The sequence below is a fragment of the Euprymna scolopes genome, chromosome 34, assembly GCF_053919585.1.
Source record: "Euprymna scolopes isolate OS-2025 chromosome 34, ASM5391958v1, whole genome shotgun sequence".
Taxonomy (NCBI): Eukaryota; Metazoa; Mollusca; class Cephalopoda; order Sepiida; family Sepiolidae; genus Euprymna; species Euprymna scolopes.
This window is the reverse complement of record NC_136515.1, coordinates 56604891-56628047: the sequence shown is the minus strand read 5'-3', so window position 1 is coordinate 56628047 and position 23157 is coordinate 56604891. Positions and strand designations below refer to the sequence as shown.

General features: G+C 34.7%; 1 protein-coding gene across 2 annotated transcripts in view; it reads left to right on the top strand.

Moving 5' to 3' along the window:
• LOC145259215 (histidine--tRNA ligase-like) overlaps window positions 1–18025 on the top strand; it is a 102652-nt gene extending 84627 nt beyond the window's left edge. For both annotated transcript variants that reach the window (XM_080117050.1, XM_080117051.1), the window contains 6 exons: window positions 716–843; window positions 4349–4421; window positions 7395–7579; window positions 13104–13220; window positions 15037–15183; window positions 17692–18025. In XM_080117050.1, the coding sequence (XP_079973176.1) occupies window positions 716–843; window positions 4349–4421; window positions 7395–7579; window positions 13104–13220; window positions 15037–15183; window positions 17692–17772 (731 nt within the window). In that variant the 3' untranslated portion in view covers window positions 17773–18025. The remainder of the gene's footprint in view (window positions 1–715; window positions 844–4348; window positions 4422–7394; window positions 7580–13103; window positions 13221–15036; window positions 15184–17691) is intronic.
• The last annotated feature ends 5132 nt before the right edge of the window (window positions 18026–23157 follow it).

The following is a 23157-nucleotide window of genomic DNA, read 5'->3' as shown; positions in this document are numbered from 1 at the left end:
ATTTTGTCATTTCTTTTTTTGCGTGGTGGAGAACTCAAATTTACATATGTTAAGGCCTAAAACTGCACCGTTTGTTCATTTTCATCAGGATTTGACATCCCCTGGGGACTTTTAGGGTTAAATAGAGGGGGGGGGGGCTAAACCTATTCATTTTTTTTTTTTATGCCTCGTTCACTGTGCACTCAAAAGGGACCATGCATGCTTCACTTGTTATCTATTTTTATCTTCCAATAAACCTTCCAGAGGTTCTGGGCTTGGCTTTCTAAGCAATTGACGTATCTTTAGATTAGGTTTCAAATAGCAAACCATGGGGCCATGTAATGTGAAGCAGATGTTTGGGTAAATATTTGCCACATCATTTAAATTGATCCCCCATTTTATGAACACAAATTCTTTAATTTATTTATAGGACGCAGAGATTATCTATGTTGGTTATGTGTTGAGAAAATATAAAGATCACCCGTGGTTTCAGGTTTTGGATTTAAACAGTGCCGACTCTGGTGTGGTTGGAAATTGTGTCACTGTTGCCACAAAAATTTCATGCACAGGCACCCTTACAATAGTTGTCCATAGTTGGTCAAGACTGGACAAAGCCGTATATGAGAAGAGCAAAATTACACATGGATGTAAAACAAGTGTCTAGATTTAACTAATAGAATCTGGTTCTCTGCTCTTTTAATGATGTTAAAGCGTTTTTTTTATTTTGTCTTTTCAGGTCAAATGGATCTTGTTGAAAAATTGCAAAATGATCCAAAGCTGAAGGATCAAAAGTCTGCGGTGGAAGCTCTTCAAGATATGAAACTCTTGCTGAACTATTGTGATCTATTTGGCTGTCTGAATGAGGTAGATGATTCATTATCGAATCCAATTTTGTCATATTTCTTCTCAGCTTAACCTTAGCCCAATTTTGTCATATTTCTTCTCAGCTTAACCTTAGCCCAATTTTGTCATATTTCTTCTCAGCTTAACCTTAGCCCAATTTTGTCATATTTCTTCTCAGCTTAACCTTAGCCCAATTTTGTCATATTTCTTCTCAGCTTAACCTTAGCCCAATTTTGTCATATTTCTTCTCAGCTTAACCTTAGCCCAATTTTGTCATATTTCTTCTCAGCTTAACCTTAGCCCAATTTTGTCATATTTCTTCTCAGCTTAACCTTAGCCCAATTTTGTCATATTTCTTCTCAGCTTAACCTTAGCCCAATTTTGTCATATTTCTTCTCAGCTTAACCTTAGCCCAATTTTGTCATATTTCTTCTCAGCTTAACCTTAGCCCAATTTTGTCATATTTCTTCTCAGCTTAACCTTAGCCCAATTTTGTCATATTTCTTCTCAGCTTAACCTTAGCCCAATTTTGTCATATTTCTTCTCAGCTTAACCTTAGCCCAATTTTGTCATATTTCTTCTCAGCTTAACCTTAGCCCAATTTTGTCATATTTCTTCTCAGCTTAACCTAGCCCAATTTTATCATTTCTCTTCTCAGCTTAATCTTAGCCCAATTTTATCATTTCTCTTCTCAGCTTAACCTTAGCCCAATTTTATCATTTCTCTTCTCAGCTTAACCTTAGCCCAATTTTGTCATTTCTCTTCTTTTTTTAACTTTGACCCCAATTTTTACTCCTTAACATTTATTATTTTGGTCTCAAATCAAAATAAAATTTTTTACCCATGTCCAAGTTACTTACATCTAAAATTCCAAGTCTTTAGACCCAAAATTGGCAGAGAAATTTGGTAGAATCTGCAAAGGTCAACTCTTTCAACTTTGACCTTTTGGCAGCCAAATTTTTGCCCCAAAACTGATTATAATGCTTGCCGCATGTCTGAATACTCATTATGTATAAATTTCAAATGTTTAGATCCAAAATTGGCTGTGTAGTTTGCTAGACACCACAATGGTCAAATCGCTTGAAATTTAACACCTTGGTAGCTCAAAGTTTCCACCCAAACCGATTAAAAGGCTTGTCTTATCTCTGAATATCTCTTATGTAAATTTTCAAATGTTTAGATCAGAAATTGGCTGAGTAATTTGGTAGAAACCGCTGAGGTCAAATTTTTTTTTAACTTTGGTCCCAATTTTGACCCCTTAACATTTTTTTTTTTTTTTTTTTTTTTTGACTGAAATTGAATGGCGGAGGAGTTTGGTAGAGTTTTAAAAGGTCAAATCGTTGAACTTTAACCCCTTGACAGCCAAATTTCTGTCCAAAAACTAATTGAAAGGATTTTCCCAAGTCTCAATATTCCGTATGTCAGATTTTGAGTCTTTTGACCGAAAATTGACAGTTATTTGGTAGGGAAATGTATACACACACACAGACATTTTCATTTTTATAGTTATATATATTATGGTATTCTTGATGAAATCTCTCCCATTATTATAAATTTAATGAAGGTAATAAAATATTTATTGATATTTATTTTACAATTTGTAATAGATCTTAGCAGCATGATGATCAATCGATGCCTCTGTTCAGTCTCAAAAAACAAAGGATACCCCATGTAGGGGCAGCTGAATGTGTAATTGTGAGGCAAGACTTACACAATCACCAACCACACCTCTCTTGGGTCGGCACCGTTTGAGTCCAGTGGCAAGGAGAAGTCCAGGACAACTGGAAACAATGCCGAGATAAACGGAGAGCACTTACAGCACTTGGAAGCCCAACTTGTCACCTATCTAGTATTGACCAGGTTCAACATTGCTTAACTTTGGTGATCCAGCAGGGACTGGTGTGTCAACGTGATTATGCCATATGATAATAAAAAATAACAACAAAAAACTACCAAAAATATACCTACAAATCCAATATGATTTCTGGGTATATTTTTGGTAGTTATTGTTATTATTTTTAACCAGATCAACACGTATACTTTATATTGTGATACTATCAATATACTCGCCCCCCCCCAATGTTAGGAATTTAAAAAAAAAAAAAGGAAATAAGGGATCAGCAGAACAAATGTTTTAGGGAGTGAGCTTTGTAGAAAGACAATGGAGAGGTAATTGTTCACCAAGGCATACAAAGGAAAACTGAAATAGGATTGTTAATCAAGGTGTGATAGTGATTGGGTCAGAGGACAGGCAATGGGGGTTAATATGTTTAGAGGTAGATTTAGGGGTGGCAATAGGTTTTGCAACAGTGTACAACAGTTAGACACAGTTTACAACAGTTTTGAGTTTGCAAGAGTTTAAGGTTTTCCAGTTTTAACACAGGTGAATACAGTCATGGCTCAAAGCAAATTGAGATGTGTTGACTTCGACTGACGGACACAACCTCAATTAAGACGTAGATGTGGACCTTAACACTCAGAATTGTTTACCACAATTTCCCACACACGCACGTAAAGCCCAATTAATACATACAGAATGTCTTGGAATATTTGTTTTTCGAGTTTGTGTTTTTTCTTGCATTGTTTAATTTTTTTTTATACTTATGAGAAACTATGTGCCCCCTCAGCATCCACAAACGCAAAAGATGATGATGACACATCTAGAATAGAAGATAACAGAAGAAATCCATGGCACACAATGTTGGGGTCTGCGTTTGTCGAGCAGAGGAGCATGTGATGGCACAATATATTAAATTGTGTTTGTTTCAACTTAATATTAAACTTTCTCTCTTCTTAATCTTTTTTGTCCTTTCTCTTCTGTCATTTCTTCTTTTTATTTGTTTCTTCTTCTGACGATAATCAGCTTGAGTGCGTGATACTGAAAGAGAATATAATTTATTTATATTTTAGTTTTTTTCATTATTACAGAGCTCTACAAATTTATCTTCAGTTGACCTTTGAGAACTAAATATTTTTGTTTATTAGTCAAATAGAAAACTACTAGCCAAACCTATGTGATTTTTGGAATATGACATCTTCATTCTCTGATGAGTATGTACATCATAAAGATTTTTCTGCATTTTTTTTAATAACTGTAATTCTAAATATGCACCGTATTTCATGTTGAGATTTGAACGTATAAATATTAAAATTTCTCCAGATGTTTTTTTTTATTAAATAGCCTTTGTTTAAAAAAGAGTTTATTGTTCTATTAAACCTTTTATTGTTTAAATAATTTGACTTTGCCCATTTTATTAAAAAAAAAAAAAAATAATGGTTGAAAAAAAAATATTTTTCGCTCAGTAATAAGCTTTGGAAGATTGTCAGTGAAAAAACGCAATCACTAAATGATAAGCATTTTATTTTTTCTGGTCGTCACTTGGAAAAATCACTCGCAAACGCAACTGTTTCACTCTCAACATAAAGCCCTGTATTACTTTTAACCTGGCAAACATACAACTGCTCTTTATATAAAATAGATTGTGTTCATTTCAACTTATTAATATTTCTTTTTTTTCTCTTTAAGGTTTCCTTTGATCTCAGCTTGGCACGTGGTTTGGATTACTACACAGGTGTCATATATGAAGCCATTCTCAAAGGTGAGTTGTTTATTTCAATAGAAACATTGAATTAACATGACCATTTGTTTTAGATGCGATGTTGAAACTCTATAAGCAATAATGTCCATAAGTTAGTCGTCGGTCAGTCTCATTTAATCTTGTAATTAACTTTGTTTTTAATTTTGACCAATTGATTGCTTGAATGGTTACCCTTTAATTTGCTAATGTGGAAGGTGAACCCAGGAAAATTATTCTAAATAATTAATAAAAAAATATTGTAACATAGCGTGGATGAATGCATGCATAATGACATCATCAGTGGGGAAAATATGTAATCTACCTGAGGGAGCGAATTGCCCCTCATTGGGGAGCCAGGTATGCTAAGATAGCTTTAATCGATCCCGGGTAACAGCAGACATCCCAAAGACTTAAAGTAAGGGATATAAATATATTTTATTTCATTGTCAAAATAGATATTGTTTGGAAGTCAGAGAGATATATTTTGCATTTAAAATTGATGACAGGAAACTTAGAACAATAACATAACACTGCCTGGCCTTGACGAACTCGAAACCAGATGTTGGACTGACAGTGTGACCTTAGGGGTCATGAGAATTTAATATTGACTTGAATCTCAGATCGCTTGCTGAATTGCACACCCGCAGGATTTGGGGTTTTTCCCCCCAATTTTGTGGCATGATCTGATTGGCTGGGGAAACTTCCACCTCAACCACCCACACTCATATTAATACTAGTGTCATGCGAAATTAGTCAGTTTCGAAGCAGTTTCCAGCGAGAGTTTGTGCACAAAACTCGAAGTAAGCCCGCCGTTCCCTGAAGACATGACCCCACTCCCTCCTCCAAACCCGTCTGACGCTGTCTGTGAAGAGAGATTGGGACTTTTGAAAACTTACTAAGAACTGAACGATATTTGTAAAAACATTTGTATATAATTTTGTGAATTAATTCTCGTAGAATAGACTTCACGTCTGTTTTTCTTTTGCCTGCGGCTTCGATATTCGCTTTCAGCATACAGGATTCAATGTAACACCCCTCTAAGAAGAACCAGACGATCCGAGCCGAAGTTTCCAGACAACAGGGGTCCTAGCGAACTTTATAAGAAAGGTGTTACAAAAATATAGACTTTAAAAAGGACGATCATGTTAGAGACGTAGAGCATAGAACAAAATAACTTCTCCAACCTCACCTCGCGGAGGCGTGGAGAACATCCTAGCACGCGGGTGACATTACGACTGTAGCAATACGGAAATAAATGCTGTTTTTACAAAGAAAAAGCAAGTTGAATTTTTTTTTTTTTTTCCATTCTTGGTCTACGTTGCGACATAAATTGAGCATACATATGTTGGTTCCCTTACTATGTTAGAATATACTTATGAACATAACATTTACTTTGAAGATACAACGCTTCTCTTTTCATTATTGCTATTTTAAATGATAATTGCAGTTTAAAAAATACCTGAACACATAAAATTGGTTACTGTGGGAGGAATTCATCCAAAATGAGTCAAGGAGCAAAAACTAATGGAAACAATTGGACCATACAACCACCCTTAGACATGTCATAAAAAAAACACAGCAGCTACTGCGAGTGTCAAGCTGCAGTCACGCTGCCAGACATACGAGTTATACAACCACCTCAATTATACCTGGTGAATTCCACCATGGTAACCATTTTAGGGTTAAGCTGCTGTTGTTTCTACTGTTGCTTGTTTCTACTTTCTCCAAGTACGACTGAATTAAATCTTAGAATCAAAGAGAGTAGGACATGGACCTTATGTTTACTTTCAGCAGACTTGTAACTAGTGTTTCTTCTAATCCTTATATTCTATGAGCAATGTTTCTGACAAGGGGGAAAAAATTCCTGTTTTCTGGGTCAGAATCTAGTATTTATCTTTTGCTAGTTTTTGATTTTACCTTGAAGTTTTTTATTTTAATTTTTAGCTCATTACATCAAGTGGCTTCATGTCTTGTCTGAAGCGATTTCCATAGAAAGAAAAAAAAAATTTTCAAGTAGTTTAAGGTTTTTTTCGTTTTCATCAATCTTAAATTTAAAAAAATCACTAAAGAAATACTAAAAACAATTTAAATTGTGATTGGAAATATTTTTATTAATTTTAGATTTACAAATAACATCCCCCCACTCCATTTTTTTTAACGGTAATGCTTTATTATATACTGGTATGACTTGTGTCCCGGCATTGTCCAGGGAAAATACAAAATAATGATTTAATTGAAAAAAATATTAGAGTAGCAATTCTGAAAAAAAAAAAAAACAATCAGAAAAAATCCATATCATTTTAAGTAATTTTAGTGAATCGATTGCCAGTTCGTAAAATATGCATAAATCTTATATTTTAAAAAAAAAATGAGTGATTCTTTAGATTAACCCCTATATGTAAAAAGAAAATAGCACAAAAACTTTGGTGGTTCTCCATTATAAGAGCAAAATTGGAAAATTGAAAGATGGAATTTCAAATAAAAACATAATTGCTATGTCATAATATAAATGAACATATCCAAAAATTGCAAGAAACGAGAAAATTATTAATGAAAACGGTTTTCAAAGACAGTTAACGAAAATTAAGTTTTGCTTACAAAAGAAATACAAAAGTTCATATCATAACAGGGGAGTTAATTATTTTCTGAAAAACTGAAAATTTTAGGCCAATTTAGCAAAACTTTATTTTCGCTAATTGTCTTTGAAAACTGTTTTGATTAATAATTAATTTTTCTACAATATCATTTTTCGTAATTTTTTAATATGTTCATTAACACATGACAATTAAGTGGATACCATTAGTTTAATATTTCGAATTTCACTCTAATAATGAAGAAACACCAAAACTTTATTATGTACTTACTTGTTAAGTAAAAAAAACAAAAAACAGTACACCAAAAATGTTGCATATTCAGTTTGTTTTTTTTTAATATGGGAATTCTGGACAAGAACCAAAGTTATTTTTTATTTATTTATTTATTTTTATTTTTTAGGTATTCCCCTGAGTACCGATAAAGGACATGACGAAGATTCTCAGCAAGGTGTAGGCAGTATAGCCGGTGGTGGTCGTTATGATGGTCTGGTGGGCATGTTTGACCCCAAAGGCAAAAAGGTGCCTTGTGTTGGTGTTAGTATAGGAATCGAACGTATATTTGCTATCATCGAAGCCAAACTTCAGGTAAGAAAATAATCAGTTTTTAGTTGGTCAAAATTTTCTAATTGCTATTATATACAAACATGACGAAAGTAAATAGATACTCATATAAACTTAAATGTTTAGGTATTTTTATTATAGAAACAAATGCATAATAAATGTTCCAAAGGTAAGTTACACTTCTACCTACCTGGATAAGTTCTGGGTTTTTTAACTTATTTTAGAGCATTTATTTAGTTTGGAACACATAGTGCTGAATTGCAACAATAACAAGACATTAGAAATGAGGCTGTGATTAAAAAAAAATACTGATAAAAATCCAGGAGTTCTCTCAGTATTTTGTTTTATTTTCAAGTTTTGAGTGATTTTTGAGACTCCCACAATGACAGTCTCAAATCAATCATTTTGTTCTTGCTCTAACTTAGCAATTGAGCACTAGTGTTTCAAACTTAATAAACACTTTAAAATAAGTTAAAATGCAAAAAAATTACTGCGCGAGGTACAACAATAATTTATCTTGCCTTTGGTAATATTTATTTCTTATATATTTTTTTCTTGGCCATTTTTTTTCGATTGGTTGTCTATAGTAAAAATGCCCAAATGTTTCTTTAAAACTATCAGGGTTTGCCTGCTTGTTATCACTTTACAATTTGATTATTATTTAATATCATTTAAGCAAAATTAATCAAGAAGCAAAAGACAAAAAACTAATTGCTAAAAAAAAAACAATTTTTTGCTAAGGAGGGGAAAAGAGTGATCGCTAAGATTATTACTTATTAATGATTACTTTTATATTGCAAGAACGGCTCATTTCGCAAGTGTTGTAATGTTAAAACTGGAGTTTTTATTTGTGAAAGAGTTATTTGGTATGGAGTTATTTGCATAATTTTTATTATTCTTGTTGCTGTTTTTTTTTTTTTTTTTAATTTTTTAATTAAAATTAATTAATTAAAATTAATTTTATTAATATTTTTACCAATGTCACATTCTGGCCGTCTTCAAATGTATTCATTTATGTATTCAATATTGTTGATTATTTATAGATTGTGGAGACATCAGCATAAGAACTACATAAATAACACTGGGCAACAATTTTTTACTTTTTAAACATTGTCTGTATTTCTACAACTGATTTAGGGCAGTTTTGCTGAATCAGGAAATGACATCCATTTTTCTCAAACAGGTCAGATTCTTGTGCTAAGTTGATTTGAAAAAATCAGATCTTGTGACAAAATGGGTGACATTTATGTGGCATTATCAGATGGTTTTTATCAACACATATTATCCTGTTAAATCTGCTCAATCTTCGGCTAATATTCATGTCTGTGGAGACTTCAATGTTCACAATGTGGAATGGTTAACCCACTCAAACAAGACAGATGATGAGGGGAGGTTCTGTCACAATTTCTCCATTGCTTATGACCTCACTCAGATTGTTTGTGAACCCACCCGTGTGCCCAATACTGATGGTCAGTATGCAAGTCTTCTAGATATTTTCCTCACAACTTGCCCTGAGCTATGTTCATCTTCTGTTCTGTCTTCCCTGGGATCTTTTGACCACTCTGTTGTCTCAGTTAAGATAAAAACGAAATGTAATAAGTCCTGAGACGTACCTGTCCATCGTACAGTATATTGATACTCTATGGCTGACTGGGATAGCTTCCGTTCATTTATATCTGATCTACCTCTGCGTTCCATGTTTAAAAAGGATGTGTTCTCTATAGTAACAGACCTGATGGAATGGTTAATTGTAGGTTTCATATCCTCAAAAAATTCCAACAAAAACCTAACAGCCAGCTGTGGTTCTCTCCAGAATGCGCTGCTGCTATTGCGCACAGAAATCACTTTTTCCATTGCTTCCAATGTAACAGACGTACTGAGACTAAAGCCGTTTTCAGGACTGCCAGCAACAACAGTAAAAGAGTAATAAAAACGTGAGAGAGTTGTATGCTCAGTCTGTCAAGTCAAAAGTGGCTGAGCAGTGGCTTGGTTCCCACCAGTTTTGGCAAATAGCAAATTGGATCTTGAACAAAAGCGTGTGCTCTATCCCAACTATCATCAATGGACCTGAGGTAATCTTGTCAGCATCAGACAAAGCCAAACTCTTTCCAAAGAACTTTGCAACTAATTCTATTCTATGCAACCAAGGCTGCCAACCCCTCGCATTTCCTCCTGTATCAGAAAACATGCTATGCGACATACAAATATCTGTGCTTGATGTTGCCAAGCTAATCAAAACCCTTGATTCCAGTAAAGCAACTGGCCCCAACGGCATTCCAATTATAGTGCTCAAAAAGCTTCAACTAGAACTAGCACCCATACTTACAAAGCTGTTTAAGCATTGGCTTAAGGAGAATTGCTTCCCAACACCCTGGAAAATCTCATCAGTATGCCCTGTATTTAAGAATTCAGGTGATCCGTCATCTCCCTCTCAGTACAGACTAATAAGTCTCCTGTGTGTCATGACTAAGTTACTTGAATTTGTGTTAAATAGAGAAGTAGTCAACCACCTCAGCAAAGATAACCTTCTTAGTGGCATGCAATATGGTTTCCGTTCTGCTAGATCTATAGCAAATGTGCTTACGGTTATTTCTCATAGGATTAGCGAGGCTTCCTTTCTAGGATAATTGCTCTTGACATATCAAAGGCATTTGATAGTGTATGGCATAAAGGTCTACTTCACAAGATCTCTAGCTATGGTATAGCTGGAAATGTTTTTTCAATTATTAAATCATTTCTCTCTGATAGGGTCATAAGGGTAGTGGTTGATGGGCAGAAATCAGAAGCTCATAATATTAATGCTGAAGTATCTCAGGAGTCCATCCTGGGTCCAACTCTCTTCCTGATCTATTCGTAGACATTTTTGCTGATGACACTACCATCTATGGCAGCACATCAAAGGCCGTAAATGTCCAAATTCTCTCTGATTCTCTCTCCTCTGATCTGGAGCATGTGGTGCAATGGGGAAAGAAGTGGCTGGTTACTTTTAATGCATCTAAAACCAAGCTTCTATCTTTATATCATCAACGTTCTGATCCCCATCTGGCATCAATTGAAATGAATGGCTCTCGTCTTGAGGAGGCTCTATGTTTTGACAAGCTTCTGGGTTTGACCTTTACTCCTGATCTAAAATGGAATATGTACATCATCCGTTGCCATGGTCACTGGAAAAATGATGAGATCCTTCTATCGACCCAGTAGATATCTAACTGCTGATGCAATTCTCTACCTATATAATAGCCAGATACGTCCAAGGATGAAGTATTTGCTGTCACATCTGGGCAGGAACTGCTAGGAAGGACTTATCCTGCCTTGACAGTTCAGAATAGACTTCATAGCCTAGGGGGGGGGGGGCCTTTTGTTTTCCCTGCAACCTTTTTCTCACATAAGAGACATTGTGAGCCTGTCTCTGTTTTATCGCTATTTTCATGGCAAGTGCTCGTCTGAGCTCCAATCTATGGTCCCTCCTCTCCAAACATTCACGAGAAACACTTGTTTGGCTGTAAACAATATCAATAATTTCCCCCACTCTTTTTCTGTGCCTAAACCTAAATGTAGATTCCATGAACAAAGCTTCTTTCTTAGAACTGCACGCCTGTGGAACTCCTCCGTTTACCTGCTTTCCAGATGACTACAATATGGCCATCTTCAAGTCCAATGTGAACAAGTTCTCGATGAGCCATCCCCTTAAGTAATCCAATTTACCAAATTTACACTTCTAACGGTTACTATATTGTCCTTTTGACCACTTTACACTCTTTAACTCTTATCCTCGATTGGCTTCTGGGCCTTGATAAGTGGCAATTTCTTTGTAAAAATAAATAAAATAATAAATATGCTTTTTAAAGTAAAAATGTTTCGACAACATATATTGATTACCTAACAGAAACATCGATTACTGTAAACTGATGAGCATTTATAAAGATAAATACACGTAAATTGCACGTTGCTTCACCTTTGTTTAAACTTCAGGGCTTGAACTTCCTTTTCTTCAAACTCCTAGAATGCTCAGCGCCAGGGAGGTTTCTTTTTAGATTCTAACAGTAGTCAGCCATCATGACTGCCTCCCAGTGACCCTGATACTCCTCTCCATCTCTTTCAGGTCTTGATAGAATCTCTCCCCTACTCATCACTTATTGAACCGAGGTTCTCAGAAAACCAGTCCATATGTGAAAATAGATGGTGCATCTTGACGCTCATGTTGATTTGAAAAAAAAATGAGATCGTGTGACAAAATTGATTACATTTTTGTGGCATTATCAGCTAATTTATGCCAACACATATCATCTTAAATATGTGTTTAAGAGAAAAAAATGTTTTGCCAACAACATGTATTGATTACCTGATAGAAACATCGATTACTGTAAATTGAATGGTTGGCATTGATAAAGATAATTACACGTAAATTGCATGTTGCTTTACCATTGTTCAAACTACGGGGCTTGAACTTCCTTTTGTTCGAACTCCTGGAATTCTCAATGGCAACGAGGTCTCTCTTCAGATTCCAACAGTAGTCATCCATCATGACTGTATTCCAGTGACCTTGATACCTGGTCTCCATCTCTTTCAGGCCCTGATGGAATCTCTTCCCCTGCTGGTCACTCATTGAACCCAGGCTCTAAAGAAACCAATCCATATGTGAAAATAAGTTATGCACCTTAATGCTAATGTTGCAGCCCAGGTTTCTGAAAGCAGTCATCATGTTGTTGACAAGTTCTGCGTAGTTCCTGGCCTTATTGTTGTCAAGAAAGTTTTTCACTACCAGAACAAATGCTTTCCACGCTTCCAGTTCCACTTCGTTCATTGAGTTTATGAACTGTAGATCTCTGATGAGTTGCTGGATCTGAGGACCATCAAAGATGCCAGCTTTCAACTTTTCTATGGTCAACTCTGGAAAAACCTGGCACAAATAACTGAACCAGTCACCATCCTTGTCCAGAGCCTTGTTGAACTGCTTGATTAAGCCAAGCTTGATGTGCATCGCTGAGAAGAGTATTCTATCTCGATTCAGTGGGTGGTTGATGACATTCCTTTCTTTGCAAGGCACCAATTCCTCCTTCACAAGTCAATCCTTGTTTGTGCATGATGAGCACCAATTTTAGGAAGATTTCAATGTTTTATGATTTCAAACTGATCTCTTTTTGACATGATCATCCAGAATTATTGGATCTTGTCATTAAAGTAATCATTTCCAATCAAAACAATTATTCAACATAGCATTTTACTTGCACTAACTTCAAAAATGCTCCATACATGCATACATATGAACAAAGACATAAAAAAAAAACGACATGTGGTCATAGCTCCAAAATTTTACCTGATTGAGTAAAACCAATGTAACTTTTGAACGTAGCGCATTAGATTTGTCCTAAATCAGCTGAAAAAAAAACGCAGACAACACATTTGTTGTTGACCAATGTAATTAATGTTTGTGTAGAAAAAAATATTTCTGTGATTGAAGAATCTACCTGAAGATCAGAGATCACATGCAAATACTTTACTTATGATGTCTCTTTTAAAAAAAATTTTTTTTTCGTTTTCTTAACAGGCGAGTAAGAAGAAAATCCGGACAACATCGACTGACGTGTACGTGATGTCGGCACAGAAGAATTTACTAGAAGAACGAATGAAACTTTGCCGGGAATTATGGGATGCCAAAATCCCAGTGAGTTTTTTTTTTTACTCTTTGCAACGAATGGAAGTGTAACTGGCATTAAACCCTTACATAATGGTCTCTTCCAATCGAACATATATATTACCACTGAGGCTAAGCTAAAGGCTTGACAAAAACATAAGTTATACAAAGCAGTCTTGAGTTTTACCTTTCCTGGCCATGGTTTTTGCTCCTTCCCTTAACGTGTGTCTCCACTATCACCTGTAATATTTAACTGTTCACTGAAGAGGATATCCGTATTGGAAACCGTGTTCTCAGCACTGAAGAGGATATCCGTATTGGAAACAGTGTTCTCAGCACTGAAGAGGATATCCGTATTGGAAACAGTGTTCTCAGCACTGAAGAGGATATCCGTATTGGAAACAGTGTTCTCAGCACTGAAGAGGATATCCGTATTGGAAACAGTGTTCTCAGCACTGAAGAGGATATCCGTATTGGAAACAGTGTTCTCAGCACTGAAGAGGATATCCGTATTGGAAACAGTGTTCTCAGCACTGAAGAGGATATCCGTATTGGAAACAGTGTTCTCAGCACTGAAGAGGATATCCGTATTGGAAACAGTGTTCTCAGCACTGAAGAGGATATCCGTATTGGAAACAGTGTTCTCAGCACTGAAGAGGATATCCGTATTGGAAACAGTGTTCTCAGCACTGAAGAGGATATCCGTATTGGAAACAGTGTTCTCAGCACTGAAGAGGATATCCGTATTGGAAACAGTGTTCTCAGCACTGAAGAGGATATCCGTATTGGAAACAGTGTTCTCAGCACTGAAGAGGATATCCGTATTGGAAACAGTGTTCTCAGCACTGAAGAGGATATCCGTATTGGAAACAGTGTTCTCAGCACTGAAGAGGATATCCGTATTGGAAACAGTGTTCTCAGCACTGAAGAGGATATCTGTATTGGAAACAGTGTTCTCAGCACTGAAGAGGATATCTGTATTGGAAACAGTGTTCTCAGCACTGAAGAGGATATCTGTATTGGAAACAGTGTTCTCAGCACTGAAGAGGATATCTGTATTGGAAACAGTGTTCTCAGCACTGAAGAGGATATCTGTATTGGAAACAGTGTTCTCAGCACTGAAGAGGATATCTGTATTGGAAACAGTGTTCTCAGCACTGAAGAGGATATCTGTATTGCAAACAGTGTTCTCAGCACTGAAGAGAATATTCGTATTGCAAACAGTGTTCTCAGCACAGATACCCACTTGAATGGATCTGATAACCAGTTAGAGGTAGTAATTCTCATCGTAGTTAAATTTTAGAACCCCGATCCAGCAGTAAAAAAGGATCTTGTGCTCCAGATTAAGCCCTACATCTAAATATTGCTCACAAACTTAATATACTTACCTATTAAAACATACAATAAAATTTACGCGAATTCGTCCATTTACAAAAATAAAATCCACCTTGTGCAAATGTAGAAAGCTATTCTTAACATGGGAGGAGATGGTTTTGTTAACTCTTCCCTAGCTTGAATTAAATTTTGTTATGTCCCTTGCTCATTGACCTAATAAGGTCAAAAATGACCACTGGCATCTTCCACAATAAAATTTTATTACTTTTGAAACAAAAATACTGGATGAATTTTCAGAAGTTTTGGTGTACTATCTTTTTTTAGCCTAACAGGTAAGTACTTCAAGTTTTTGTGCTATTTTCTTTATTTTCTTTTTATAAGCAGTATTACATCAGGTGTTAGTCCAGAGAATTGCTCATTTTTTTATAAATATTTTTCTTTTACATAATTTTATGCAATTTTTGTCTGTTTTCTTCATATTTTTTTCAACCAATTTCATTTCTGTATACAGACAGAACATTCATACAAGAAGAATCCCAAGCTTTTAGACCAATTTCAATATTGTGAGAACAATGGAATCCCCATAGCTGTCATCATTGGAGAATCTGAAGTACAGGAAGGAATTGTTAAACTTAGGAATATCAGTTCCAGAGAAGAGGTGAGTCACAGATCTTAAAACTGTTTAAAACATTATATATATATACACTAACAGGCTACTTGGCATTACCCAGTTATAAAATAGACTTAAATGTATTCTAATTCATGCAGATTTTGTATTTATTATTATATTAGCAGGACCCCTGTACTGGCATTGTACGCTGGAAGCATATCCTCCCCACCCCACCTACCTCAGCTGTATGAAAAAAATACAAGCTACTGTTGTTAGTGGGAGCCACTGCCTGCCCAGTATAATAGACGGGGCCAAAATGAATATACCGTGGTGAAGTACCGACGCATTTCATATATATTCAAATAATCGAGTATATTTTTCTAATTTGTTCCAGAAAAAAAATGATATTGAATATTATTAAAGGAAATATGTAGCTTAAATACAATTGTTAGCAAAAAATAAATTTTTATTGCATTCAATAAATTTTCATATTGATTTTTCAGCATAATTAAAAAATGCAAATATTAGGGAGCTAACCTCTTCAATTTAGTTGGATAATTTCTGTCTTTATCTGTCAACAGAATAAAAACAAAAAAGCACAACGTTGTTGTCAGCGAAGAAGTCAGTGTTTGTTTACTTTAAGTTTTTCAAAAAAAGTCTTAATATACAAGATCCCAAATATTTGGGAGCTAAACTAAATGTATAAATACATATGTAATGCATCAATTTCAAACATCACCAATGCACACACAGTTTGTTTAATGATATAAGAACTCAGTTTTGTTGATTTTTTTGACGAAGACGTTTTTATCATAAATATGTATTATTGTGATGCCATATTGTAATGTTACTAAACGTTTGTTTATGAAGTGAATAAATGGATTCCAGAATATGAGAATTTTCAGAGCTCCGCCAATCAGAATTGACGGACTTTACCAAGGAAGCATTTATTATTTATGAATCGGAAATTTGAAAGAATATGCAAGGTCTATGTATCTCTAAGGCAGTTACGACAGGTGTAATCACAGATTCTGGAAAATGTAGAATTAGTTCCGATTTAGAGAAAAATAGGGACTCCTACCTCTGTAGATGTTGTGATTGTGATGGTGTAGCTCGTAGAATGCAATGTAGCATTTCATTATCACGACTTAGTGTGTCTAAAATAGTGGTCGAAAGCTACACAAGATAGTGACTATTAGCCTAGATGTATTGAATTTTATTGAGCACTATTAACAACCTTGTTGAAATTCAATGGTTTCTACTTTTGGATATTTTTAACCTGGAATATATTTGGATATATATATATATATGTGTGTGTGTAATGGTTGTATAGATTGGTTTCCTAGATTTAAATCCAATGAAACTTGTGATTATTAAAAAGTGCTCAATGCAGGACAGAGCTGGTATATAGTCTGTTTCTTATACAAACATTATTGGTTACATATGTGCAACATTTTTCAGTGGAATCTCAATTCAAAGATACCACTTCATCAGACTAAAAAAGTAATTATATTGAAACGAGAGTCAAAATTACATTAATTTTTTTTATAAGATATTCGGGTGTGGTTTACACTCTGGAAGAAAGTGGGGTGTATATTGTGAATGTGAGCAGTAGGGGTTTTGAATGAGGGAAGGGAGTAGGGGTGAAGGGTTAAGGGAGAGGAGGAAGTACGATCCTGTGTGGTTAAGCATGAATGCAATTCCACGACCCATATATAACAAAGTTCTATTTTCTTTTTAAATAAATGGAAAAAAGGTTTTTTAATATGAATATCAATACAAAAAAAAACAATTTCTACGAGTATAGACATACACACATACTATATTATTTTGTACTAAAAAATCAATTAACTGATCCTTCATTCATTCATATTATTTGGATTCTTTGGACTACTCTTCTAATTTTTGTTATTTTTCACATTTTAGTCTATGTAACCTGTGACCTTAAAGTGTATCTTGTCAAACTTGGGAATCTGCACAAAATTTGAAGTAGAACCCTTTATTTAATCCACGGGGTAGCATGCTCTGACTGGGTAATTCGCAATTATATTTTTAGTGTCGCCTATACCCAGGATTGAACTTTCTACTGAATTTTATCAAGTACTTGCAGAAAATTCTAGTATGAGTTTCAGGAACCTTAAACCTGCTTTTGTTTTTAAATGTACAATCTTAGTACTTATCATGACATCTGGCTGATCGAAACATGTTCATGAATTTGTAGCAACATATTTATGCTTATGTAAAACAAATAAGACATATATATATTTCATGGAACAGCAGGGGTAATTCCTGTTTGTTTCTCTTGCAATCTTTTGTAATTAATGGTTTCCATATTGTGGTAAATTCGTGTGCTTAGTAGGTGATCGTCACCCAACATTTGCGTTGCTTTTTTTTTTTTTTTTTTTTTTGGTCTTCTTACTTTCCAGCGTTTTTACACCAACTGAAATTATGCAAAAATAACACAAGATAAAACCCATAGTCCGAAGAATCCAAAAAATACAAATAATCAATCCTCATCTCAAAAATAATTTATTGTTTTCATTTGTTTTGTTTCAGCGAACAGTTGCTCGGTCATCCTTTATCCAAGAGATTCAGAATTCTTTGCAACAACTTTCAAATGAAACTAATATGGAATAAAGTGTCTCTTTTGTTGCTCGGTGATGGCCTGTACAGAAAGAATCTCGAGGCAGAAGGAACGAAAAACCAACAAATTGTCTCCTGCTTTTAAAAAAAAAAAAAAACATTTCAGAACAAAAACGTCTTCATCCTCTCTGTCCTCAATTAATGCTTTTTGTTTAAAGAAGCAAAATATAACTTTTCTTGTCAGCAAAATTGAAGACCAATAAAATTCATTGTTATAAAATGTTAAAAAAAAAAAAAAAAAAATGTTTATAATTATTTGGTTTTCTTTTACTACTAGTGTTGTCCGGGAGTTTTTCAGTGTGTGTGGTCAGCCGAGGGGAGGGGGGGGGGTTATTAATGAAAACCTAAGAATAAGCGAAGTAAAAAAAAACAGAAAAACGAACGTGAAAAAAAAAAACATGAAAAATGGCTTAAATAACCCTGCTTCAATATTAAAATTTAAAAAATCGAAAAAAAAAATAGACGTCTCACACCACGATTCAAACCCAAAACGTTTAGATAATGAGGCCGCGCCCTAAGCAACTGAACTAAGACGACGTCGGCGAAATTGTGTCGGTTTTTCAAATATTTAAAGTAAATCAGGTTACGACGTTGTATGACACATGCGTAGAAGCGAACTCGTCATGAGAGGATGGTTTTTGTTGACCCCTCCCCCCCCCCTGTAGAAAACTACTGATTTCAAGGTGAAGGAATTAACGCTTTTGGCCAATTTTTTTATATTGATCGGGCGAAGGTTGGAAGTTTAAAATGATACCAATCTGGCGAAAATCCATGACCCATGTGGAAAGTTTTTGCGAGACATACAAACACACATACATACACACATTTTTGCTTTTATATATATAGATTACTGGTCCCATAACCTACCAGTTTTAGAAGCACTGCATGATGGATGAATAGTGGACCAGCCGGCTCCATTTGGTGCGCTTGTGAACAAGTGCTTGGATAACATTGAAGCTTTTCCCTGTCTAATCAAGAATGTTGTCAGCATTTTGTATACTGGTGCGTGTATAGTAAGTGTATAGGTAAACGTGTTTGTGTCATCTAGATAACTAGCCTGGATGCCCGGCGTTCCCAGGTGTTTGAAGGTGTGTGTTAAGCAAAAAAAAAAAAGTAGTAGTATGCAGGCAGGCTCAAACCTGTACCGCGAAGGAGAAAAAGAAAGTGAAAAAAAAATGTGACGTCTTTGCCATTGCATCCATCACCAAACTGGAAGTGGCAAAGGTTTAAATTAAGGCTAGTCAATCGAAAAGCGAGGATGACTGTCGAAAATATCGGCAAAAAAAGCGACCCCCTCCTTGTAGAAATGTGCCCAGTTGAGAGTGAAGGAATTAATGTTTTTAGCCAATTTTTTGCTAGTTGTTGTACGAAGAGTTGAGCTTCAAAATGATCTCGTGAAAATCCATCACTTCTGTCGAAAGTTTTAGGCATACATACAAACATGCATGCATGCATACATACATACATACATACATGCATGCATTTAAACAGACAGGTGAAATTTATATTATAGATGTCTATGCATAGATATTTATAACTGTCTCTGTGATCGTCTAGTTGATGTGTGTGTATAGATGTTAATATGAAGCTTGTGTACATTTTAGCAGAATGTGTGTATAACATTAAAAATGGTGTATAACACAACAATAACATGAAGACAGTTCGGAATAGCAGGAAATGGACACCCCCGGGCCAGCTTCATTTAGAAAAGGACAGACTTCGGGTGACACCGCTTTAACCTTCACCTTCTATGTTTCAGCAGTTTTCGTGACCAAGGCCGCGTTTTTTATAAATTTGCACAATTTTAATTAATCTTTGATATTTTTAATGATTTAAATATAAATAAATAATAATAAAACTATTTAAACCAAAATTTGGATTGATATTTTTACTATGTTTTTGAACGAATGTCGCATTTAAAATTGTTGCAGTCAAATAGTTGTTTACAAGTAATATATTTATATATTTGCAAAGCAAAATAATAATAACCGGTGTAATAGTAAAAAATTTAGAACATTTTAAATAAAACTATTAAAGCCAAAGTTTTTAAGAGCAAAAGCAAATATAAAATAACTGACTTGTTTGGATGTTTGCGAATGTTTCGTGGAATTTCGCAATCAAGATTGATTTTTTTTTTTTTTTTATGTAGAGTCCTTTTTTTCTGTGTGCATTTTTAAAACAAATCAATATTTATTTAATTATTCTGTAAAACATTAACTTTGGCGACACTACAAGTAAAACTTTTAAATTTTCAAGTGGATTATCGTGAGACGGAGTGCATTTATATATTTATAAAATGTTTTCATTTTCGGGCGGAGTTTTGCAAATTGATATTTTTATTAAAAATATAATAAAAATGAGTTCTATTTATTTGTGACCAAGATTGATTTTTTTTATGCAGAATGCATTTATTTACAAATTTTTAAAATAAAACCAAAATTTTGATTGATATTTTTTACCTTGGTTTAAATAGTTTTATTATAAAATAAATGTACTCTACATAAAAAAAATCGATCGGAGTTGCGAAAATCCCTGCAATATTTGCAAACATGAAAGTTGTGTAAATATAAATGTTTTGTAAATAATACAACTTGTTTTTTCAAATTTTGGCTGTGGATAAATAACTCTTTATTATTATTATAATTATTATATAAAAACAATGCACTCTTAGTCATGACAATCAGAAAAAATTTATTGCCGTTAATGTTCTAAAGAATAATTAAATAAATGCTGATTTGTATTAAGACCGCACACAGAAAAAAAAGGACTCTGTATAAAAAAAAAAAATCAATCTTGGTTGTGAAAATCTGCCAACATCCAAACAAGTGAGTTATTTTATATTTGTTTCTGCCCTTAAAAACTTTGGTTTAAATAGTTTTATTAAAGAAGTCCTTATTTATTTATTTAAAAATATCAATCCAAAGATTAATTAAAATTGTGTAAATATAAAAAAAAACACACCCTTGGTAGTGAAAACTGCTTGAACGTACCAAGGTAAAGGTTAAAGCTGTGTCATCCAAAGTTTATTCTTTTCTAAGTGAAGCCGGCCCGGGGTCTATGTTCCCTGCTTGGTCCAACAGTTTTTTAATCGAATAAATAATGTTTGTGGGAACACCAACAGAATGGACACATACCTTGTTTTCTTTTCTTTCTTCTCTTGGCGAGTTGCTACTCTGCATCTGCTCCAATTGATTGTTGTTTTGATACTAAATTCTATTTGTTATTCTTTCTAAAATTCCAAAATTGTTATATAAATATAATATTTTATTAATATTTAACATATTTTATTATTCTAAAATACCTAATCCATTTCAATAACATTTCTTTTTCTCTAATGAATATTTATTTCAATAACAACTGATAATCGCAGTGCTTTACTATGTTACTTGACAAGCCAGGAGTCCAAAGTATAACTGGTTCGTTCTTTCTGTTTGCTCTTTCTTCTTTTCCCCTGAACTGTTCCTTGCAGAATGGTCTTTGCAAGTCTTTCTGAGGGTGTTATGTACTCACACAATTTGAGCTTCACCATAGTGACACGTTGAGTGACCTTTCTGCAGACTTCATTGATGGTGACATGGTTCTTGTATGAGATGGCAAAGAGTTTTCTAAGGCATCTCATTTCTACTGAATCCTCCTTTGTAGGTCTGACCTACCAAGGATTGGATAGATGGTCAGTACTAAGCAACTATATCTATATATGCAGCTTGGGAATTTAGATACACATCATTTAGAATTTGATACAGAATGCTAAGAACTACCCTTAACATCTAAAGGCAGCATGAGAAAGAAACTCTGCAGATACTTTCTTCAGATCTCAACCTTGATCAGACAGCTAAGAACAAGGTTTGCTGGTCGTTATTATTGGAGAGTGTAGCGACTTAATTGTAAAGTGATTCCTATGAACGCTAAAAAAGGCAAATGGCTATAATTGTTTACACTCTTTCCTTATCTACTTCATTGGAATTTGCATTCCTCACTCCCCAATGCAAGGAAGTTTTAACATGGATGTTTGAACTCAAAAGCATTTTCAACCAATGGAAATCTTTGCAAACCTCACAAAAAAGTAACACATGCATGTGAAAGTAATAAGCCAGTGCAAAGTTGGAAACTTCTATAAAGCAAGGAGACAAACAGTCCAAACTAGACGGGCTTCACCAGCCAGCTGAAGAAACTCAAGAACAAACCACCCTATGCCCTTAAAGAGTTTTATTTTAAGAATCCACCAGTTAATTACAGGTTTATGTTTTCCACGAATGTTAGTTTGTAAAAACTTGTTTCATTGTCACAACTGAAAAGTATGTAAGGACTAGAAAACTTCTCACATCTGCTAATAACTTACATCTCTACAAGGCTACCAATTCACCCTTGCATGGAGTATTGTTGTCATATCTGGGCTGGTGCATCTACCACTAGTCTCTCGCTCTGAAAGGACAAGGTTTCCTTATTAGCTTATCTGACGCATCCACATCTCCAGCTGTTTGATACCTTAATATGTTTTAGAGAAACCCACACGACAAGCTATATTTTAGTATAAAATACAGGACTATTCCCAAAGAATAATAATCTATATAATAAGCGTAGTCTATCTTGTTGTTGGTTTGTCTGTTCATCTGCAAATGAAAACACAAACCATAAAAATCAAATTCTCACAAACCCTCAGTTAGATGTTAATTCAAAAACCCGAACCAAATTTGCTTTTAAATGACTAATAAATGGCATAATTACATTGACACACTAATTCTCATTAGATCAAAGTTAAGCAACATCAAGTTTGGTCAGTACCCGATGGGTTTACTAGGCGCTGTATGCATTCAAGCAAGTGGGTACATGCACAATCTGGCCTTACGTGTAATGAACATCCCTACCTTGCAGTATCAGGTCATTTCAGGACAAAGTGTAGCACCTGTTAGCTTCCTTCTAATATTCTGGATGGTTACTATACAGAGGATAGATGGAGTTCCCCAGCCATTGTGAAGAAAAATACATTTAGGAAAAGTGGACTGTTGAAATACCAAACCGAATAGATGAAATCTGTTGGTGCTGTACAGCAATCTTCTAGCGATTGTGTTATAAACAAAAATGCCTGTATTCCAGCCGCAATAATAAATATAAGGAGAGTATCCCCCGGATATCTTTTTTTTTTTTTTCACCCCAAACAAGGCACAGTGCCACTTTGAAGCAGGGGGCTACTATCAGGGACTTAATTAGCGGGGTCATTATGAAGGGAGATGAGTAGAAAGATGTTTGTTAACATTACACTTGAACTTCTGCATGTCATTGCAGTTGGGAAAGCAGAATCCCGGAAGGGAGTTCCAAAGACCCGCAGTTCTGGGGAAGAAACTATTGGAGTAAAAGGCTTTCTTGCACCTAGGGATCTCT